Source organism: Clupea harengus, chromosome 1 (genome assembly GCF_900700415.2).
Source record: "Clupea harengus chromosome 1, Ch_v2.0.2, whole genome shotgun sequence".
NCBI lineage: Eukaryota > Metazoa > Chordata > Actinopteri > Clupeiformes > Clupeidae > Clupea > Clupea harengus.
Genome location: NC_045152.1, coordinates 24,102,514 through 24,123,330, shown reverse-complemented (window position 1 = coordinate 24,123,330; position 20,817 = coordinate 24,102,514). Strand labels below are relative to the sequence as shown.

Here is a 20,817-nt window from a genome sequence, read left to right as displayed (position 1 = left end):
ACAGGGTGTTCCCCATGGCAAAATACCAGAGGGGAACCCTCTCCTAGCTCAGCCCTAGTATGATTACCTCTTTCCATAGTAATGGTCATAATATTTACCCAGGATACTTGCAAAGGAGTAGAAATGGAAAGAAAAGAAAAGCCTAGAGAGTTACTGAATCATACATGGAGTAGCTCAGGGTTGTGACTCAGGGCAAGTAAACATAAAATACTGCCTTTTTTCTGACTGAATCTTTGAGGGATGTAGGGAACTATGGATCCAGAATAATTCATTCTGCTGTCAAAAACATTTGCATCAACACTGAAAGCAAACAGAAGAAAGGCTTATTTCACATTTGAAAACAATTAAGGGCCTTCCTGCTGAAACTACTTTTGTGTGAATTTATGAAGAAGGACTAATCATTTGGGAGCCTTTCCCAGGTCTTAAAGTTGGTCAGGGTTTGAGAAGCGTCTGTGTTGTGGTTGAAATTTCAAATGAATCTTTTTGTGGCCATGAATTATTTGTTTTGTTATTTCACCATTTTGTTAAATGACTTCCCCATGTAACTTCTAATCTGTATGAAGGCGCCTTTGTTTCCTGACATTCATTTACATTCGGACTGACTGCCTGTGTCACCCATGTGAACTCTCTCACTGTGCACATTTGTTGAATACAATATCCTGTTAAGGCAACAATGGCCAGGCCTGCCAGCACAGACGTGTTATATTTTTTAAGATACAGTCCTTGTTTATAATCCATTACACTTGCGTCCAGCAAAATTCTCCTCACTTTGCTCTTGCTGTCTGTCCAGTGTGTGTGCTCCAAAAACGCTAGGAAGCAAACAAAGTGGCTCAGACCGAGCCGTCCACTATTCCAGCCAGTCAGTAACCATTGCAACAACTTTGTACCATGATTGAGGACCATACCTTTAATGTATGATTTAATGCAAAATAATTTGGTCTATTTGTGAGCACAAACGTGTACCTTCTTCTTATAGTTTAATTTATATGGAGAAGCCTTTGCTTTCCTGACATTTCATGACATTTCTATTTGACTGACTGCGCCACCCATGTCAACCCTACTCCTACAATAGCAACAACATTTACATCTGTCAGCATCACCTTTACCTCCAGCAAGTCCATTCTTGTATCCTTTAAAACATATGAATATACTCCTGAAACTGTCAGATTTGATCAAAGTGGGACATCTACCGGTGAAACAGTGAACTTTACACAAACTAATCCACCCTGTGTTTTGTCACTAGAGGGCAGTAGATGATTGCGTGTTTTGTTTGTTCGTGAAATCTGCTTGCAACTACGCAAGGCTAAAGCTGTGGTATTCTGTGAAAGGTAAATGCTGCACAAAGGCTTTCCACCCAACTGGGGAACACCACAGGGTCTTCCTTCCATCAATCCACCATCCTGCCCTTTCTCCACTACACTAAATGGTGAAAAGTGTGCAAACTCATATTTGATAACAGTTATAAATTGGGCCCTGGTTTTGGTTGAGTTAAGCCTAGACTCTGCAACCTCAAAAATGCTGCATGGGATTCAGATGAGATTGTACTTCCCCTTTTGTAGCAATGATGTTCATGTATTCAAACAGCAATTTCAGCATAAACATATTGCCACTGTAAACTTAATACATTGCTGAGTCTTCTTCCGTGCCAATATCTACAAATCATTTCTCACACAAAGCCTCCTTTGGGTACATCGATTTTGTTACACATAAACAGTCAAATACTTTCCATAAACACTTCACTTAACAACCGAAGTTCAGAGCTATCTAGAATGAAACTGGTTATGGTAGTTTTAAAATTAACCCCAAAATGGTATTGTTTGTAATTTTAGCAGTTTCTTTTTATATTGGGTGTAGAAAGAATCCTTCCTAGGCTTCCTTATAACTTATCTGCTAAAACCCAGTTTTCTGTAGAGTCTAGCAGGAGCCAAACAACAGTGCATCAGCCAATTTAGCCATCAGACAATTTAACTAACTGCTCAACCTAGGCCACAACTATTACAATTCCATATTAATTGAATATTCTGCTTTAGGAATTATGGGACAGGACCCTCATTTTTGAACATTGACATAATGTATAAAATGTATCTCAGGAAATTCAAAACTAGACAGTGGATATAATCCAGGTTTGAAGGTTTTAGTTTGATAATAATCTTGAATCAAACTTTAACTGCGCAGCTAAATATAAAAGCAACACAAATCATTACGTTTTCCCCAGATAAACGTTAGCCCGATTTAATCCAGGAGTGAGTAGGCCTACTGGTCTACTAGGGCTATCCTAAAACATAAAAGGGAATAGTTTTTCTCATCTGGCTCCAGTCACTCAATTTGTTCATCATCGACAGATCAAATGATTTAAAACAGATGAAAACCGGCACTACTAAGAGGAACACAACATGTAAATGTCACAAGTCAGCTCCACTCATGTTCTCATCACGACGGCAATAGATAGTAGCCCATAACTTCACTACAGACACTACACACTACTATAGACCACATAGACACACTTCACACTAACCTTCTAACCACACTAACACTTCTATATATTACAACTACAAGGCTTGACGTGCGCCTGGTCATCTTTTATTTTCCTTACTTAATTTTTCGTCTAGATGTAACAAGTGAATTATGCGCGGGCCCGAGTGTGTCTGATGACATACTGTAATGAAAGGACCCGGCTGCACGTGCGGGGGCGCGCACGTCGCTGTCAGAGTTGGTTCTAGCAGGAAATACAGACTGCCAGTGGATGTGTCAAATCCTTAAGTCTATGGTCAAATCGCTTCACCATCCCTATGAACCGAACAGCCTGATTTGAGAGAGGATTTTGTCCAAGAAAATGCCGGTTGCAAGATCCAAAACATGAACATGGAGTTAAGGATAAGCCAGCGTTGCTTTGTTATTGACCTGCAACGATGCGGAACCCACGAGCCAGCTTGTTAGCTAAAGTAGCAAACCATCCTGCTTGTTAGCTAATGCTGCTAGATAGAAAGCTAGCCAGCAAACAAGCTAATCATATTTGTGGTGGATACGTTTGTTTTGTTCAATTCATCTTTTCAACAACGACGAATCCAATAAGTAATTCTCATTGGATATCGTTTGTCAATTTTGTTTACCTTGGCTCGTTTCGATTTATTTAACGGAGGAAGCAGTTCGGGAACCGGAGCTGTGGGGGGGCCGCGGACAAGACCCCCCTGGGCGTCCAGGCGGACTCAGCGCGCAGCCACGCGGGACGTGGGTGAGTCTATGGGAAGAGAGAGTCACATCAAGGTCGCTGATTGTTTTCGGGGCCTGTTATCGAGGGAGTGGGCTGATTGAGTCCAGTTCGTTAGCTGACCAGCTAGTTTGAGGGTGATCTCATTTTCTGTGTTTTGAATCGGGAAGTTGTGTGGGTATAAGTTAGGCCGCAATAAAGGATATGAAACCAGCCAGCAAACCCGATTACTAAGAATAACAACTGTTGATGAAAAGTTGTAAAAAATCCTATCTAGCTAAATAGTTGACAGTGCCAATTTTTAGTTTTTCGTGTGTTTTCCCCTGCCCTCGTGTTAGTATACCGCTGTGAAGGTCCCATTTCAATGAGCAAGCTAACCGGCTAGCTACACAGTAGATAGCTAGTCCACAAGCTAACGCCAACTTGTTAACCATTAAGAAACATCAAATGGACTTTTCTTTAACCAATACAATATTGCTGTATGGCCAATGGAGCCAGTTTCTGCACCCTGTGCAGCGGAATGGCTTTTAATACATTTGGTTTAGTTGTTGGTTTTGTGGTAATTTAATGTATTGTTTATCGATACAGACAGTACATTATTCTGGTGCGCCTGAACTGTAGCATAATGTTGATCGTCAAGACCATAAGCTCATATGGCTGTTGTGTCAGGTTTTCTGATTAAGGCATAAACTCATAAACTCTTGCTACTTTAAAAATAGCCTGTTTTGCATACATCCGTGCAGTATTTGGGTGGAGTCTGAATACAATGTCTAAATAAATGTTACAGGAGATCCATTTGTCTGATCAAAAGTTATAATGGCATTGCTACCTAGGGCAGTGCTACTTGAGTTATTGTAGGTTAATGTGGGACATTTGTCGAAATACCAGCGTACGGGTGTTGCATGGATGTGGTTCACACCATTTGTCATGTCAGTCGATATTATGCTGGACACACCCCTGATAGTCACTTGCCTTTCATTTTGAAGCAAACATCACCACTCATTTGGTGTTGGTCTTCCAACTGATGGATTTCATTCGTGGGTTTTCATAAAACAGTAGGATACACGGACACCTTAAAGCCTGGAAAAGATGGCATGAACAGAGGTGCCGATCATTTCATAATTCATGATCGCTTGGTCGCATCCTGGTGATTGGTCGTGTTTGGCCCTCGACGTGGGAAATCACTTTCTGTGGTTTCAAGTAAAGCCAAATTAACTCCTCCGCATTATTGTAATAACTGTTGTAACCCTTGAATTACTTGTTGGGTCTGCTGGCTCCTCTTTGGGTCATTCCTTGTGAAATCATCAGAGGCCTCTCAACTGACCATCTTGGATTTGCTTCATGCTTTATTTAAATAATGTCATTGTACTTAACAGTGAGTTTGCACATTTTAATAATGTCATTGTACTCAACAGAGAGTGTGCACATTTTTAGGCCTGTATCTCATTTAGTATCTGAGATGAGGAGGCTTTTAAAAGAGGCGTGGCTCTGATTTTCCTGCAAATTATTGAATTATTCATGCTAGTTGCTTTGAATTTTCAGGGATTGTTCTACACTATTAGATGTCTTCTAAGTTCTAAAATTGTTGGCCCTCAGTTGCATATTTGCTAAGTTAAGGCTTCCTGAATTGTTTTATTTTAAAATATTTTGTGCTTTGGAGCATTTTCACACTGAATCACATCAGATCTTTTACATTTTTATATTTAATAATAATGTCATAGTACTTTCTTGGCAGCTAGGTGCGTGTCTGAAATAAATGTAAAAATAAAAAATTCCGACGCAGTTCAAAGTGCGTATTGCTCATGTATGACAAAGTCTACCGTAAAAACAGTGACACCACTGAAAAGAGCCTGTTTTAATAAGTAGATGTACAAAATATGAAGTTGGTACCTTGAACCAAACTATATTTATTAAGGTATCGAACACGCAATGTTTTACTACACAATACAGGAGCTTACTTCTTATGATATGATCAGAAACCTGTGTAATACTATTCTAAAAATGTATCAGTTAATTCATATGTATATTTTATGTCTAAATAGTCAATGTTAAAGATCACTGCGGTATTCTGCAAAACCCAGTTCTACAATTGAACTAACTGCAATTTCAGGAAATGAAAAGCCTCGAAAAAATTGTGTCTACTTTAGGAGTTTGAACAATGCACTGATGTCCTTTTCCAAATCCTGTGGAAGTGTATACTGCCTGCCAGTTAGTATTAATGATCTTCAGTATATGTACAAGAGGGACCCAACACGATATGCTCTCTTCTGTTAGTCTTAGAGGGATCATGAGGATGCGTAAATGTCACTTGTACATCTTGTTCCTCCTCCGATGTTGCACGGATGTTGTCTCTCCACCTTTTGGTCATACACTCATATAGCATATTTCCCAGGAACTGTATCTGGAGGACAGACTGTTGATTTCTCAGCAGATTGTCCCTTCACTTCTGGACGATTCTTGAACCATAACAATTGAGGCATTGAACCATTACAATTGATGTTGATTCACATGGTTAATAGATTCATAATACATTCATAACATTCATAATAGATTCATAACATGAATTAATAGATGAATAGGGATAATAATAAATAGATAGTAGAATCTCTCTATATAAAATAATATATGCCATAAATTGAATTTTGGTTCAAGGTACCAACTTCATATTTGTTGCCAGCGGTATGATTGTTTATATGGTAGACTTTGTCAGACATGGGTAATATGCACTTGACGTTTAGGAGTAAAAGGTTTTTGAATGCTTCATCATGCGTCATTTTGATTTATTGTAGACATGCACCCAGTTGCTAAGAAAGTACTATGGAATTATTATTATATATCAAATCTCTGATGTGGTTCAGTGAGACAATATAACAAAAGTTACTCCAAAGCACAAAATTATTTTTAATAACATTTTTAGCAAGCCACAACTTGGCAAATATGCAACTGTGGGCCAACTATTTAAGAAGTTAAAGACAACGAATAGTGTACAACAATTCCTGAAAATGTCAAGCATATAGCATGAATAGTTGAAAAGCAATGACTTATGGAACTTTGTCATTTTTTAGCAACATTAATCTTTTGCAGTAAAACTAGGGCCACAATCCCTTTTTAAGCTTACGCATCTCAGAAACTAAAGAATATACTTACCGCAAATCTGCCCACAACTTGTTGGGTACAATGACATTATTTACTCAAAGTATGAAGCAAATTCATGATCTGTTGATTTTACTTGGAATGATCCCTTTGTATGTTGAGCATAATCTTGAGGTGCTGGTGGCTTGTCTATCTTGTCTGGACTCTCCCGCTTGAAAACATTTTTTTTTCACAGCAGCCGACTAACATATAGAATTCTTGCTTCCTCACTCAATTCTCATGTCTGCCCACACAAGAGGTTATTGGCCCAGTCTACATCATCTCAGTTCAGTTCACTTTTATTCTGAAGTATTTAACAGTAGCTAAGAAGACCTGCTCCCTTGTTTGACTTTATGACCGTGCTGTAACTGTTGTTCTTTTGGATTTGACAGATATGATACCCAGCACATACTACATACACAATGTGAACATTAGCAGTCTGGTGTGGGGCCACGTGCTCATCTGAAGGAACCGGCGAGTACTTACTTGTCAAGTAACACAAATAAACACGAGACATACTTTTTCCAGCCCACCATTTTCATCTGTAACTGTACCCATGCTGTGGTTGTGCTGGTTTGCGACCTCATGGGACTCGGACCTCTGAGAACCTTAGCAAACAGCTCTCACATGCGCCACTGCAGGCATCCTCCCCGGCTGGTCTCTGCCTCTCGTCTTGTGACTCCACCCCATGGGGCGGCTGTCAGCAGAGAGGTCGCTCCTTGTGAGGCCTTCTTAACTAGCAGTCATGACGGTCTAGGCCTAGGGTTTGTTAACGTGCATGTAGTTATATCTATTCTGATCCCCAATCAAAATGAGCCTGAATGATTGGAAATTTTGCTGTTGTTGTGCAACAACGGTTGGAACATCCGAAGAGATTAACATTTTAATGAAAAGTCAAAATGCACTGAGCTTACGTTTGCAGGGTTCAGCTCTTTCTGCTGTAGTTTTGTCTTTTGTCAACCCTGTTCCCTGCCTTTGACTGTACAGTTCAGGCTAGGTGAGGGCAGGAGTGTTTGCACAGACATTTTGAATCCTCTAGTGGCTCATCCCCTCCTCCATCTCTCCCAGTCTCCTGTCCTGTTCCCTTGGACAGCACATCTGTGGTTGAAGAATGCTGTGTCAGACATGAATTAAACTCCAGTGCCTTATCTGGTGATTTCAACCACCCCCCACCCCCATCCAGCTAGACGGAGGCCCTCTCAGCTAGAGTGCTCAGCCAGTGTTTGTGTATTAATAATAATAATAATGGAATTTATTTGTATAGCACACTTTAAAATACAAAGAAGTCTCAAGGTGCTTAGCATGGTATAAACAATCACAACAATAATAATAAGTGCTAAAGAAGTGCAGAAAATAGGTTAATATAAAATACAAAAAATAATAAATGAATTTAAAATAATGAATGAGATTGAAGAATATGTATTAAAAACAGAGCAATCTAGGACAGAACAATTTAAACAACGCAATCTAAAAACAACACAATTGTTCAAGATGGGCCTGAAATATACCCACCCACCCTAACCCTCAGCCAGATGTCTGAAAAGGGGGGGAGGGGTGCCCTGAAGCATGTTCCCACATCATTTTTTCCACGACATATAAATAACAAGTCACTTCTTTATTTTTCAGCCCACCACAAAAAAAAAGGAAGTGGCTGTGGTCACAGTTGTAAATCAGACACCTGTAAAGAGTGTGTGTGTGTGTGTGTGTGTGTGAGCGTGAGCGTGGGAGAGAGATGAGGCAAGGTACTCGTCTGTCCATCTGCGTGTGGTTCAGCACTGGGTCGGATCTGAATTGTTGTGTAGTTTTGTGCCATCATGTGATGAGTCTCGGCATCTGAGATACAGGGTTTATATGTGGCCACTGGAGAGGGAGGGAGCTAAGTGGTTATTTCTCACTGTTGTACGTTATCTGTGGTGTATCCCCAATTTGTTTGCTAAAGAACACACATATAAAATGGAATATGCCCAAGCTTTACTCAGTTATGTGTGCAGGCCACAGTCCTAGCATTTAGGAAGTTCAAAGCACGTATTGAGTTCAATGGTTCTGTTATGTTCTAAGATGTTCAAAGCACATTGAGTTAAATGGTTCTGTTCTGTTCTAAGATGTGGTGGTATTTGTGGTATGCATTGGCAGGTTCTGTCTCTCACCTGCTTCTTCCTCTTCCTCTTCCTCTCTTTCGGCCCAGACAGTGCCAGCAGTGAGGAGCAGCCATGGCTGAAATCTCCGCCCTCACCCCTTCTCCCCCGGGTATGTGCGACCACTCCCTCCCTCCTGCCCCCTCCTCTCCCCACGCCCTGCCCAGCATACCCCCCTCGGAGTCCCCGAAACAGGCCCTCCTTCCGAAGTCCACCTTGTACGGCGACCGCTACACCATGGGTACCCCTTCTGCCCCTACAGCGAGCACAGCACCCCTCACACCCCCCACACCCCCACCACGAGCACCAATGTTAGCAGCCACAGCGCCCCTCACACCCCCCGCACCCCCACCACGAGCACCAATGTCAGCAGCCACAACGGCCCTAAACATCCCTGAAGCAGCTCCACCCTCCATCCCCACAGAGATCACTGTCGCCCAGCCTGCAGAAGGTGCCGTGCCCCCCAGTGAAGGTACATGTGGACCGGAGAGCATGGAGCAAGTTCAGACGGGCTCTGTGGCTGCTCCCTCAGAGGCCCCAGGCGTGGCAGACCCAGGGCAGGAGCCGCAGCAGAAGGAGCCCGCTCACTCCCCTGATCTTAATCCCAGCCCTAATCTCTACCCCAGCGTCCACATCAACCCCATGTGTCCTAATCCCACTCCGGTGGAGGTCCTGCCCCCCTGGAAGCCCCCTGCTCAGACCCCCCCTCAAGCAGCAGCCCCCTCCACCCCCCCTACTGCCCCTGCTCCCCCCGCCTCCTCCTCCTTCTCCTTCTCCAGTCCCCCCGAAGACTCTGACTCCACCCAAACACAGACCACCACCGCCTCCGCACCGTCAGCAGTAACGGAAGCAGCACAGGCAGCTCCAGCCACTCTCTCACAAGCACAACCTCCCCAGCCGCCCCCGCGAGATGCCAAGCCACAGGCCGCCACCACCACCTCAAACCCTCACCCTACCCCAGGACCCAAACCCGTCTCTCCCACCACCCCTGGTGCTGCCCAACGGGCACTGGAGCCCCCGGGCACCCCCTCCAGGACGGACCCCCCCATTCTGGTGGTGCAGGAGTCGGGCCCCATGCTGCCCCTGCCCACAGCCCCGTCGCGGCCGGCCCCGGACACGCTGAGCTACCTGGAGTCGGCCAGCATGATGTCAGGCACGCTGGAGTCACTGTCTGGACTGGGCGAGGACGGCAGCTCGATCGGCTCCGACTCGGAGGTCAACGGGCTGGGGCTGCGCCGCACCGACAAGTACGGCTTCCTGGGCGGCGCACAGTACTTCGAGGGCAGGTGGGTAGAGCACCTACACACAAGTACACACCTATGCACAGGCTAATATGCATACACACACCTTCATAAACAATCACATAGAGCCCCACACATACTCACTTATCAGGAACTAGTTTATTTCTTGAGTCTGTGATGTGTAGTCATGACGCTTCATTGCAATCACTAACAAAATAGCCACTTATTGTTACATGTCATAATTTCATTTGTTTGAATGCATTATCTACATACTGTATTTTCCCGACTATTAACCGCACCTTATAAAAAAACGCATTACAGTATTTTATGTAATTTTATAAAACAAACCTGTGTATTGACCACACCCGTTTATCAACCGCAGTTCATTTTAAGGTTACGTCATCGATCACGTAAAGCTAGATTACTGTAGTTGTGGTGTGAGCACTACTACCATTTAAAAGTTGTATGAAGTAGGGATGGGCATTTTAAGCATAAATACTCTAAATTACATTCCCTCTCCGCATGTATGCAAACACACACAGACGCTCACACACAGACGCTCACACACAGACGCTCACACACAGACGCACACACACACACACACACACACACACACACACACACACACACACACACACACACACACACACACACACACACACACATTCCCAAAATATAACCAGCTTTTATTTAGTGATAAGGTGTCATGTGGGAATCACTACCATTGAATGAACATGTTCTCCCCCTTCATTCACTAACTTAAATTGATATCAGAGTAAGCCTTTGCTCCATTGATGTTCCATTACTTGGAGTTATTGCTAACCAACTGTTAAGATGGTTCCCCTAAGCTATCCTATTCCCTAGCTAGGATAGTTCATAGTTAGGTTAACTGCCATGAGACCTTGCATGTTTTACAACTCTCGCAGAGGTTCACGCACCGTAGCATCCCATTAAATACAGTTGGGTGGGAATAAACGAGACCTGTTACTTTATCTTTATGGAAGACTGAGTGGGAATTAAATGTATCTATCCAATGTTGTTTTTACCTGATACATAAGGGGATTCAAATGTAAAAAAGGGAGAAAGAGAGACCCATTCACGCTTTACCTGGCAGAGTTAGTATGTGGGTTACTTGGAATACCCCCCTGAAGGTTACAGGGATTGTTGTTACAACCCTAGTGGCAATGAAAATCCTCAAAAGCTATGCTATGCAAAGATGGACAGTATTTTTGTGTTTCTCTTGTAATTGCAGTGTTTCAGGTGAACTTGAGCTCAGTGCATGCGTATGGTTTGTGTTAAATCAGCACAGCGGTGCTCAAACCCACCCTGACTGGGCTGTGTGGGGATAAAACCAGTCAGTGCGTTTTCTTGTGTTTTTGATCACGACATCTTTGTTACACAGCCCACTCATTCTCTCACTCGCCCTTCATGCTTCCTGTCTCTCTGCCCTGACGTTTGATATTAGTGCCATCAGCAGCACTATCTCTGCTGTGCTGATCAACATGTCCTCCCTCCAGTCAATAATGCACCACTTTGCAGTGGGCACTACCCCAGTGACCTCTCTCTCCGCCTCTCTCTCTCTCTCTCTCTATCTCTATCTCTCTCTCTTCGTCTCTCTATCGCTATCTTTCTCTCCCTCTCTTTCTCTCTCTCTCTCCTTTATTTGTTGATCACACACACACACACACACACACACACACACAGATACATACATATACAGGCATGGAAATAGTGTCCCTGTCCGTTTCTCCCTCTGTCTCCCCCTGCCTCTGCTGTGTTTGCCTCTGTCTGTGTCCTTCATGTCTCCTTGTGACTCAGTTACTGCTGAGGGTGCTTCTGACTCGCTATTTGAAGGCTGGCGCCCTCTCTTCCTTTCTCTCCTTCTCTCTCTACCCTCTTTCTGTCTCCCCATTTCTATTTCTTTCATGTCTCTTTGCTTCCCCATATCTCTTGCGATCTTTCCGTCTCTCCCGATCCCCTTATCCTGCTCCACCTTTCTCTGCCTCTCCTCCCTCGCTACACTCTTCTATCTGTGATTAGCACCTCTGTTTGTGCAGTCTATTTTTACTTGACTAAGATTAGATGGGCATTACACTGGAATGAGTCATTTTGCTGACCTATCAAGAATTTTGAATTTCTGCTTCCCATTTGTGTGTGTGTGTGTGTATACATATCTGCTTCTATACGTATATTTGGTATTCTCATGACATTCTCATGATATTGTCCTTTTAGGAAGTACTTTGTTACTTAGATTTTATTGAGTTTTTCTGTGTTTTAGGAAGTACTGTGTGTTTTGTTTGTGTTACTGTGCACAAGTGTAGTTCCCGTAGAGAGAGAGAGAGAGAGAAAGAGAGTGAGAGTGAGCGAGCGAGAGTGAGTGAGTGAGCGAGCGAGCGAGCTAGCATGTGTTTATACGTTTTACAATACCCCTCTGTTTGACTGGATGTGAGACCAGCCATGTGTTTGAGGGGCTTCACTGGTGTCACTCGGTGAGAGTGAGAGGCTCGGTACTCTGTGCGAGTGACACATGTCTGTGGCTGCTTATTCAACCTTTAACCCCACCACTGGTCAGATGGGTATGGGTGCTATAAACGTCTCCCTTTCTCTCATTCTCTCTTTCTCGTTGGTTCTTTCTCCCTGTGGCAGTGAGAAGGAGCTCAAAGTGGAGGTGGCGCGACAGAGGGAGATGAAGTGGCTGGACATGTTCAACAACTGGGACAAATGGGTCAACAGACGTTTCCAGAAGGTCTGCCACAGTCTGTCACTCTCCTCATGCATGCTGTGATGTGAACTTGCACTAGGCTGCTTTGAACACACAAATGTCTGCAAAGTGTGTGTGTGCGCGTGTGTGTGCGCGTGTGTGTGTGTGTGTGTGTGTGTGTGCGTGTGCGTGTGCGTGTGCGTGTGCGTGAGTGTACATGTTTCAGTGAGTGAGAGTGTGTGTGTACATGTTTCAGTGAGTGAGAGTGTGTGTGGAAGGATTTGAGCGTGTGCTCGCATTCATGTATGGAATTAATACATTTTATTGTGTGTGTGTGCGTGTGCGTGTGCGTGCATTTGTACATATGCATACATTTTGCTAATTGTAAAATAAGTGTGTGTTTGTCTTGTGCAAAACAATTGTGTGTGGCTATGTGATTTGCAAACTTGTGTGTGTTATTGCAGGTGAAGCTGCGCTGCAGGAAAGGGATCCCGTCCTCTCTCAGGGCCAAGGCCTGGCAGCTGCTCTCCGATAGCAAAGAGCTGCTCGACTCAAACCCTGGGAAGTTTGAGGTACAAAAAAGCACACACACACACACACACACACACACACGTACCCAAACACACTAAAAGCACACATACATGGGAAGTACACTAAAAACACCTTCGCTTGCTCACATCGATATTGTCAGACACTGTTACACACTAATTCACAATGTTCTACATACCTTATATTTACTAGAACCCTAAAGTGTAAATCTGTTTGGTACTTGCCCGGCACTACTGTTCCACAACAAATCTGGTCTGAAGTAATAAACATGTCCAGGCCCACAATGCACTGCTGCTGTAATCACGTCGTCCACCTTCCCCAGGCTAATTAAATCCTCCTCAGTTATGTGTCCAGCCCTCCCCACTCACACCTTAAATCTTTTTTGTGTCCAGGCTGGTTTATCGTCCCAAATAGCGGCGCTACTGTCGTCTAGTCGCCCCCCCCCCCACTACTCCCACTAATGACGGGGTCACAACAGAGTCCACCCTGCCCCTCACACCTCCCAGAAAGTGTTTAATTTAAATCATTTATAAGACTGGCTCCTTAACTGGTCCCTGGTGACCTTCCCCAGCTAGTCAAAGACCTCCCCAGCTTTAATCCTCTTAGCCTGGGCAGCTAATCCAGCCAGTCTGGGCCCTCTTCCACTGCCTGGCAGGCGCCTTGGCCTGTGTGGGCCTTTTAGTGGAGTAATGAGATCCACAGTGGCCTTCTGGCCCAGTGTCCGTACGCCATTTAGAATGTTTGTAGGCTGGAGGTAGAGCGTGACATACTGGAGGATAGACGTGACCCACACATTCTCCTTCTCACAGACCAGTGGCGGCGCCAGACATTTTTTTTCTGCAGGTGCTATGGGGGAGCTCGGCGTTTTAGTGAGGGTGCTATTAAATGAGGATGATAGCCTATGTGTCACATGGTTCTCTACTACAACAACTTTACATGTTTGCTCTCTGAAGCGTCTTTGGGGTCCATGAAAAGCGCTAAACAAACCGATTGTATTATTATTATCATTATCTAGGCTTCTTCCGACAGACGCGCACATCTGCGACGGTCACTGACAAAAGGCATACAGCATGTTATAGAGTCCGCAATCCCAAATACCTAACTTACTTTAAAACACTTGTGGTAGTGAGGATTAAAGTTGGGTGACAGGTGACCACTATGCTACCATGTCAGACAGAGTGAAATTAATCTTGGAATAGCAGATAGAATTAACTAAAACAGTCAAAGAGTCAGAAATGCGTTAAAAAGTATATATTATTTCAGTTCACAATCATCAGTAATTACATAGAACCTTATGTATACCTAGCACACATACAGACTGCTTGTCTTAGGCTAAAGAGTCTCTGATTTTTTTAAGGCGGCTCCAAAAAAATCCAAAAAAGAGGAAAAAGGCAAAAAGTTAAAATCTTCGCCAAAAAAGGGCATATTCGTTGCTAATCAACGGAAACGAGTCTTCAGCAACACAGGGCAATCAATGCATGCAACAAATCAGACAGCTTTCATTAATGTTACACAGCTAACAATACCTTAGTTGCATCGTACTCCAACCACGCAAACTGTCCCAACCAGCTTTTACAAAAACTCCTTTGTTGGACTCCAAACATGCAAGGTGGATATTTCTGGAGTTTTGGTCTTCTCGGACCATCCTGAGCGTTCATGCTAATGTCACTGATGCTGCTAGCACTATGGTTAGCACCCTCAGTAGTGGTGGTGGGTTGACCTCCTTGACCACAACGTTCCTCTCCTTAAAAATCCACACCAGATACCCCTGGCATTTCTTCTTCTTCTACGTCAATCTTGTTTCTTAATCGTTCTTCCAAACATGGACATTTAGGTAGCAAGAACCGATGCATTGTTGATATTCACTTAAAACTACCACGCACTAGCTCGCTTTCTCCTTCAACCGTCCGGTAACGTCAACATTCAGGCGTGCGACGTGAAAGTTGGGTCAAAGGTTATGACAGAATGATTGCTCTGTGTCTAAAACAATCTGTTCATTTCAATCTGTTATTATTTTCTTTTGTGAGTTAAATATTATTATTACACAATAAATAACGCAGAATGAAATTAAATAACAATAATAAATAAACCATTATTTTCTTGGGGGTGCTATGGGGGTGCTATGGCTAATCCAGGGGGAGCTAGAGCACCCCCTAGCCCCCCCCTGGCGCCGCCCCTGTCACAGACACACAGTCACACAAAACAGTGTTTCTGTCAGCACAGAAATTATTTTATATACGTAGAAAACGTATTACATAACATCACAGTTATCTACTTTAATGCTTCAAATAACCTTTGGGGAAATAAAATGTCAAAATGGGCGTAATAATGTTCAAAACTGCTCAATGGTCATTCAGTGTAATGGTGCGTCTTTAAATAGACACATAAAAAAACAAATGTTAAAGTATATTTTCGTTTTCTTGGCATTTTCAAATGAATGTTGGCAGTGTTATATTAAAAGGACAACGTCTTGTTGTTTTTCTGAAGTACTGAAACAACCAGGGGACTTTTGTCCCAAATCCTCACTTCATTAGAGCTCACTCAGTGTGACAAGGGCAAGGGGCCAGTTTGAAATTGTGCCTGACCCCTGAAGACCCCTGTGGTGCTGTAGCGAGTCGAGTATCTCTTAAATATTTGAGAATTTCAACTTTTCATGGCATGGTAACCTAAGTTCTGTTGTAAATAATTATAAATAACTTTATTGGTCTAGATCATTGTTTGATGTAGGAGACCAATTGACAGCCTGCAATATATGATCAAACTAAATTTAATAATGTTTTAAATTAATTTAACTTCTTGCTGACAAATGGGTAAAACCTAGTGGTTGGAAGGATAAAGATTTAAAATTACAATTCATAGTATTTGGGGGCTGCATTGTGACCCTTAAATAGTCTTTTAATGTGCCATCTAATTATTCTTCTGTCTTACTGTCCTTAGTATTATTCTTTTCTATATAAATTCTTGTTACACTGAATGATATTTTAGTGGGTGTCCTCTTTAAATAGTGGTGTGAATGTATGATTGCCGTTATTATTTGATTAGAAAATATGAAAATCACACAGGATAGACTCTAATATACTGAAAAAAGACAACATTTGAAGTTGTATTACACTTCATTTTTTTGATGCTTGAAAATTCCTTTTGGTGTTTGACCCACATACACTCTTATGCTTCCCCATATGAGTACATTAAATCAAACGCTTTCTATAAAGCCCCCCATCTCAGAAGCACAGACACATTACTTATAGATAATCTATTACTGCTGTTTAATTATTGTTATCTGCTGTGCAGGAGCTGGAGAGAGAGCCGGGAGACCCTAAGTGGCTGGACATCATTGAGAAAGACCTGCACCGCCAGTTCCCTTTCCATGAGATGTTTGCTGCACGCGGAGGACATGGGTAAATATGTCTGACCCAGCTTTGGCCAGCCTGGTCAGCACAGTTTCTCGAGGACTTTTCAACAGGGGTTTCAATATGGTCATTAATAATCTAAAAGTATCTTTCTATAAAATCATCAGTGGAGAGTTTACTAGCAATGAGAGTCCTCAATTTCCTAAACTTTGTGAAAATGTTCTCATTTCAAATAAGTTTTCTACGATAACTTTGACTGGAAAACATATTTGAAGTCGGTTTGAAACTAGCTCTGAAAACTAGAATGTAAATGTATCTTGTTGCCCCCTTTATTTTAGCCACTTATCTTCCTTTCTCTGCCTCCCCTGCGCAGTCAGCAGGACCTGTACCGGATCCTGAAGGCTTACACCGTGTACCGGCCGGAGGAGGGCTACTGCCAGGCCCAGGCTCCCGTGGCAGCCGTGCTGCTAATGCACATGCCCGCTGAGGTGAGGAGGGGGTGGATGAGAGATGGAGGGGTGTGACATGGGGGTGTGAGGAGGTGGGGGAGAGATGGGGGGGGGGGTGTGAGGAGGAGGTGGGGGAGAGATGGGGAGGGTGTGTGGGGGAGAGATGGGGAGGGGACATGGGGGGTGAGGGGGAGGTGGGGGAGAGATGGGGAGGGTGTGTGGGGGAGAGATGGGGAGGGGACATGGGAGGTGAGGGTTGCAGAAAGAAAGTACCGTGAAGATTACCTGGGGAAAGAGGGCATAGAACCCCAAGAGTAAAGCAAAGGAAAGAAGTGCTGTTGTTGGAACTTTCACAAAAAGAGATCTCAACAAAGTTTCAACATTGTTGACAAACTTCATTACTTTTGTTAGATGACATATGTTAAAAAACAGTCTGAAATTTCCCTCAGGGTGAGATTGGAATAATGAGAAACTAGGCCTTGTCTGTGATGTTATGTATGAGAAGAAACTAGGCCTTGTCTGTGATGTTATGTAGTGTAAAGTGACCGCCCTACTGTGGAGTGTGGGGATGGGAAGGGAAGGGAGAAGTACAGAAGAGACAAGAGCCAGTCAGTAATGAAGTAAGGGAGAGGAATGAGAGAAACATAACCGCTGTATGACTTTGGTTTTTGGCAGCAAGCGTTCTGGTGTCTGGTGCAGATTTGTGAGAAGTTTCTGCCGGGATACTACAGCGCTGGACTGGTGAGTGCTTGAGGATGACCCTTCAACAGTCTCCCTTTCCCCACATCACATGTGCTCCAACTGATCTCTCTCCCTTTAACACATCACATGTGCTCCAACTGATCTCTATCCTTTTAACACATCACATGTGCTCCAACTGATATCTCTCCCTTGCTTGTTCATTTCTCTCTCTCTCTCTGTCTGTCTCTCTCCATCTGTCCATCAGGAAGCCATCCAGCTGGACGGGGAGATCTTCTTCTCCTTGCTGCGGCGCGTGTGTCCCATGGCATATCGCCACCTGAAGAAGTTCAAGATCGACCCCATCCTCTACATGACAGAGTGGTTCATGTGCATCTTCTCCCGCACGCTGCCCTGGTCCTGTGTGCTGCGCGTCTGGGACATGTTCTTCTGCGAGGGTGAGCACACACACACACACACACACACACACACAGACACACACACACACACACTCACAAGCACAAATGAGCCACACATATCCACACTCATGACTCGTGAGACATGGGAATTAAAAGAATGGAATGGGTTTTGGGGACATTTGAAGATGACTGGGTGAATACTTAGCTAACTGTAAAGGTAGTAGGTAAAGTGTGTGTGTGTGTGTGTGTGTGTGTGTGTGTGTTGCAGGTGTGAAGGTGGTGTTCCGTGTGGGTTTGGTGCTGCTGAAACAGATGCTTGGCTCAGTGGATAAGCTGCGGGAGCTGCAGGGCATGTACGAGACCATGGAGCGCCTCCGCAACATCCCCCCTGAGGCCATCAGAGAGGAATGGCTCATACAGGAGGTGGGCATTCACACACTCACACACACACACACACACACACACACACACACACACACACACTCACTCACTCACTGAAACATGTACACTCACTCACACTTACACTCACACTCACCCACTGAAACACGTACACACACACACACACACACACACTCTCACTCACTCTCACTCACTCACTGAAACATACTCACTCACTCACTCACTCACACTCACTCACACTCACACTCACCCACTGAAACACGTACACACACACACACTCACACTCACTCACTGAAACATGTTCACTCACTCACACTCACACTCACCCACTGAAACACGTACACACACACACACACACACACACATTCACACACCCCGCCCTGTGAGTTGCCAGCGTTGCTCTGGTTACATTGCACATGTGTTGCTTGAGTACATATTGAGAAATCCCTGCATACTCCCACATCCTCAGTCCCTCACGCCTCCACAGACAGTCCAATATGTCTGACGCAGACACACCAGACTCATGACTCATCTATAGACCAACATACTTTCCACATGCTCTTCCCAGAGAACACTAAGTACACTCTTACAGTGAAGACCCACTCTAGGCATGGTTTTTGAAAACGGTTATTTTGTATATCCTGATTGTGGGGATTTCTGTGTTTAATTCCTGTGTGTGTATTGTTAATGGTGTCTTTTTTGTGTGTGTGTGTGTGTGTGTGTGTCCGTGTGTGTCCGTGTGTGTCCGTGTGTGTCCGTGTGTGTCCGTGTGTGTGTGTGTGTGTGTGTGTGTGTGTGTGTGTGTGTGTGTCCGTGTGTGTCCGTGTGTGTGTTGGTCAGGTGATCACCCTGCCGGTGACGGAGGCTCTGATTGAGCGCGAGTGCAAGATCCAGGTGCGGAAGTGGCGCGAGTCCCGCGGCGAGCTCACGCACCAGCCAAGCCGCCGTCTCCATGGCACCCGCGACATCTTTGACCAGAAGCGCCGTGCCTCCGCCATCAGCTCCGGTGGCAGCTTCTCCTTCCTGGGGTCCTCCGTGCCTCCGCCGGGGCCCCTCAGAGCCTCCTCCAGCCTGCTGTCCCTCCCGGGCTTCCGTAGGTCCAAAGCACCCTTTCACTCCCAGCCCAAGAAGGGCTCGCTGTCCGGGCCCTCAGGCATGGAAGCCATGCCCCACCACGACTTCTCCGCAGGGAGCTCCCCTTCCCACTCCGCCGTCCCGTACTCCGGAGGGCGGCCTCGTGGGCCCAGCCCGCTGGTGGGGGTCTCCCCCCCGGCGCAGTTGCCTCAGGCCTCTGCGGCCTCGGACAACCGGAAGCTGGCCACTCTGCCGCCATCGGGTCAGAACCAGCACACACCTTCGCACACGCTCGCCCCCTCGCCCAAAGTGGTGGCAGAGCATGTCACCCCCACCATACCCTCACCCACTGCCAACAATGCCCCTCTGCCTCCCTGTCCCGACCCAGCAACTAAACCAGGAGCAGCAGCAGCAGCAGCAGGGGGAGGACGAGGAGGAGGAGGAGGAGGAGGAGGAGGAGGTGGTGCAGTTGCTGCAGCTTCAGGAGGAGAGGAGGAAGGCAAGAAGAAAAAGAGAAACAAGGAGGAGAAGAAACGAGAAAAGGAGGAAGAGAAACAGAAGGCCCGAGAGAAGAAAGAGAAGGATAAGGCCGATAAGGAGAGGCAAAAGAAGGATAGAGACAGAGCGGAGAAGGACAGGAAGAAAACGGGCAAAAAGAAGGACAAAGGGGCAGGTGGGGGAGAGGCGGAGGAGAAGAATGGAGATCTGGCCTAGTTCCCCTCACCCAGCCGGCCTGGCCAAAGGGTTGCAGCCTCGGAGAAGGGGATAGGAAAAAAAGAGGACAAGGGAACAAAAGAACCACAGAAGGGTAAAAGAAAGAATGAAAGGAACACAGATGTCCTGTTGTAATGCATTTCATCTCATCAAAGACTTCACCATCATGAACTGGACAACATTTCCCAGGCACCCCTGGCTATGCCCCACATATTCACCACTACTCCCCCCCCCCCCCCCCCCCCCCCCCCCCCCCCCCCGTTTACCCCAGGTCTACCGTGAACCTATTTACCAAACCCATTCAGACATCTTGGAAAGAACAGTGTGTTTGCTGCTCACATGGTCCTAATCCCATTTCATTGGACTGGTTTCATTTCCGTGGACGTGTTTTAATGATCAGGTGCCATGTGGTGGTGTTAATGACGGACTATGTGCAAAGGATCAAACTGGACTTTAAAGTGATAAAAGACATGCGCTGAAGCTGTGGAGGTTTACAGTGATGTGTGCCATAGGCATGTAAATAGGTTGAACTCTACATGGTTGAAGGACCCCATTGGCAGCTCAATGGGTGGTGTCTAGCCAAAACGCCTGATTGAAAAGAGAACATAAAACAAAACAAACACCTGGTGATCGACCTGCAGTTTAAGCAGCAAGCCCTCAAACGTAATTCTGGGTGGTCTGTTGGATTGTCGGATGTATTTATTGTAGAACTGTAGCTTGTATGTATGTGCGTGTGTGTGCCTTCGTAGATTAGTGTAGTGTAGTCAA

At 44.9% G+C, this 20,817-nt stretch overlaps 1 protein-coding gene across 1 annotated transcript; it reads left to right on the top strand.

Moving 5' to 3' along the window:
* The first annotated feature begins 2,640 nt into the window (after positions 1 to 2,640).
* LOC105898589 (TBC1 domain family member 10B) lies at positions 2,641 to 20,149 on the top strand. The gene is made up of 11 exons (XM_031572617.2): positions 2,641 to 3,232; positions 8,526 to 9,761; positions 12,363 to 12,462; positions 12,882 to 12,989; positions 16,258 to 16,364; positions 16,690 to 16,804; positions 17,441 to 17,506; positions 17,712 to 17,901; positions 18,131 to 18,285; positions 19,102 to 19,743; positions 19,828 to 20,149. The coding sequence occupies exons 2-11, from the start codon at positions 8,551 to 8,553 to the stop codon at positions 20,047 to 20,049; spliced, it is 2,916 nt and encodes a 971-aa protein (XP_031428477.1). The 5' UTR covers positions 2,641 to 3,232; positions 8,526 to 8,550; the 3' UTR covers positions 20,050 to 20,149.
* The last annotated feature ends 668 nt before the right edge of the window (positions 20,150 to 20,817 follow it).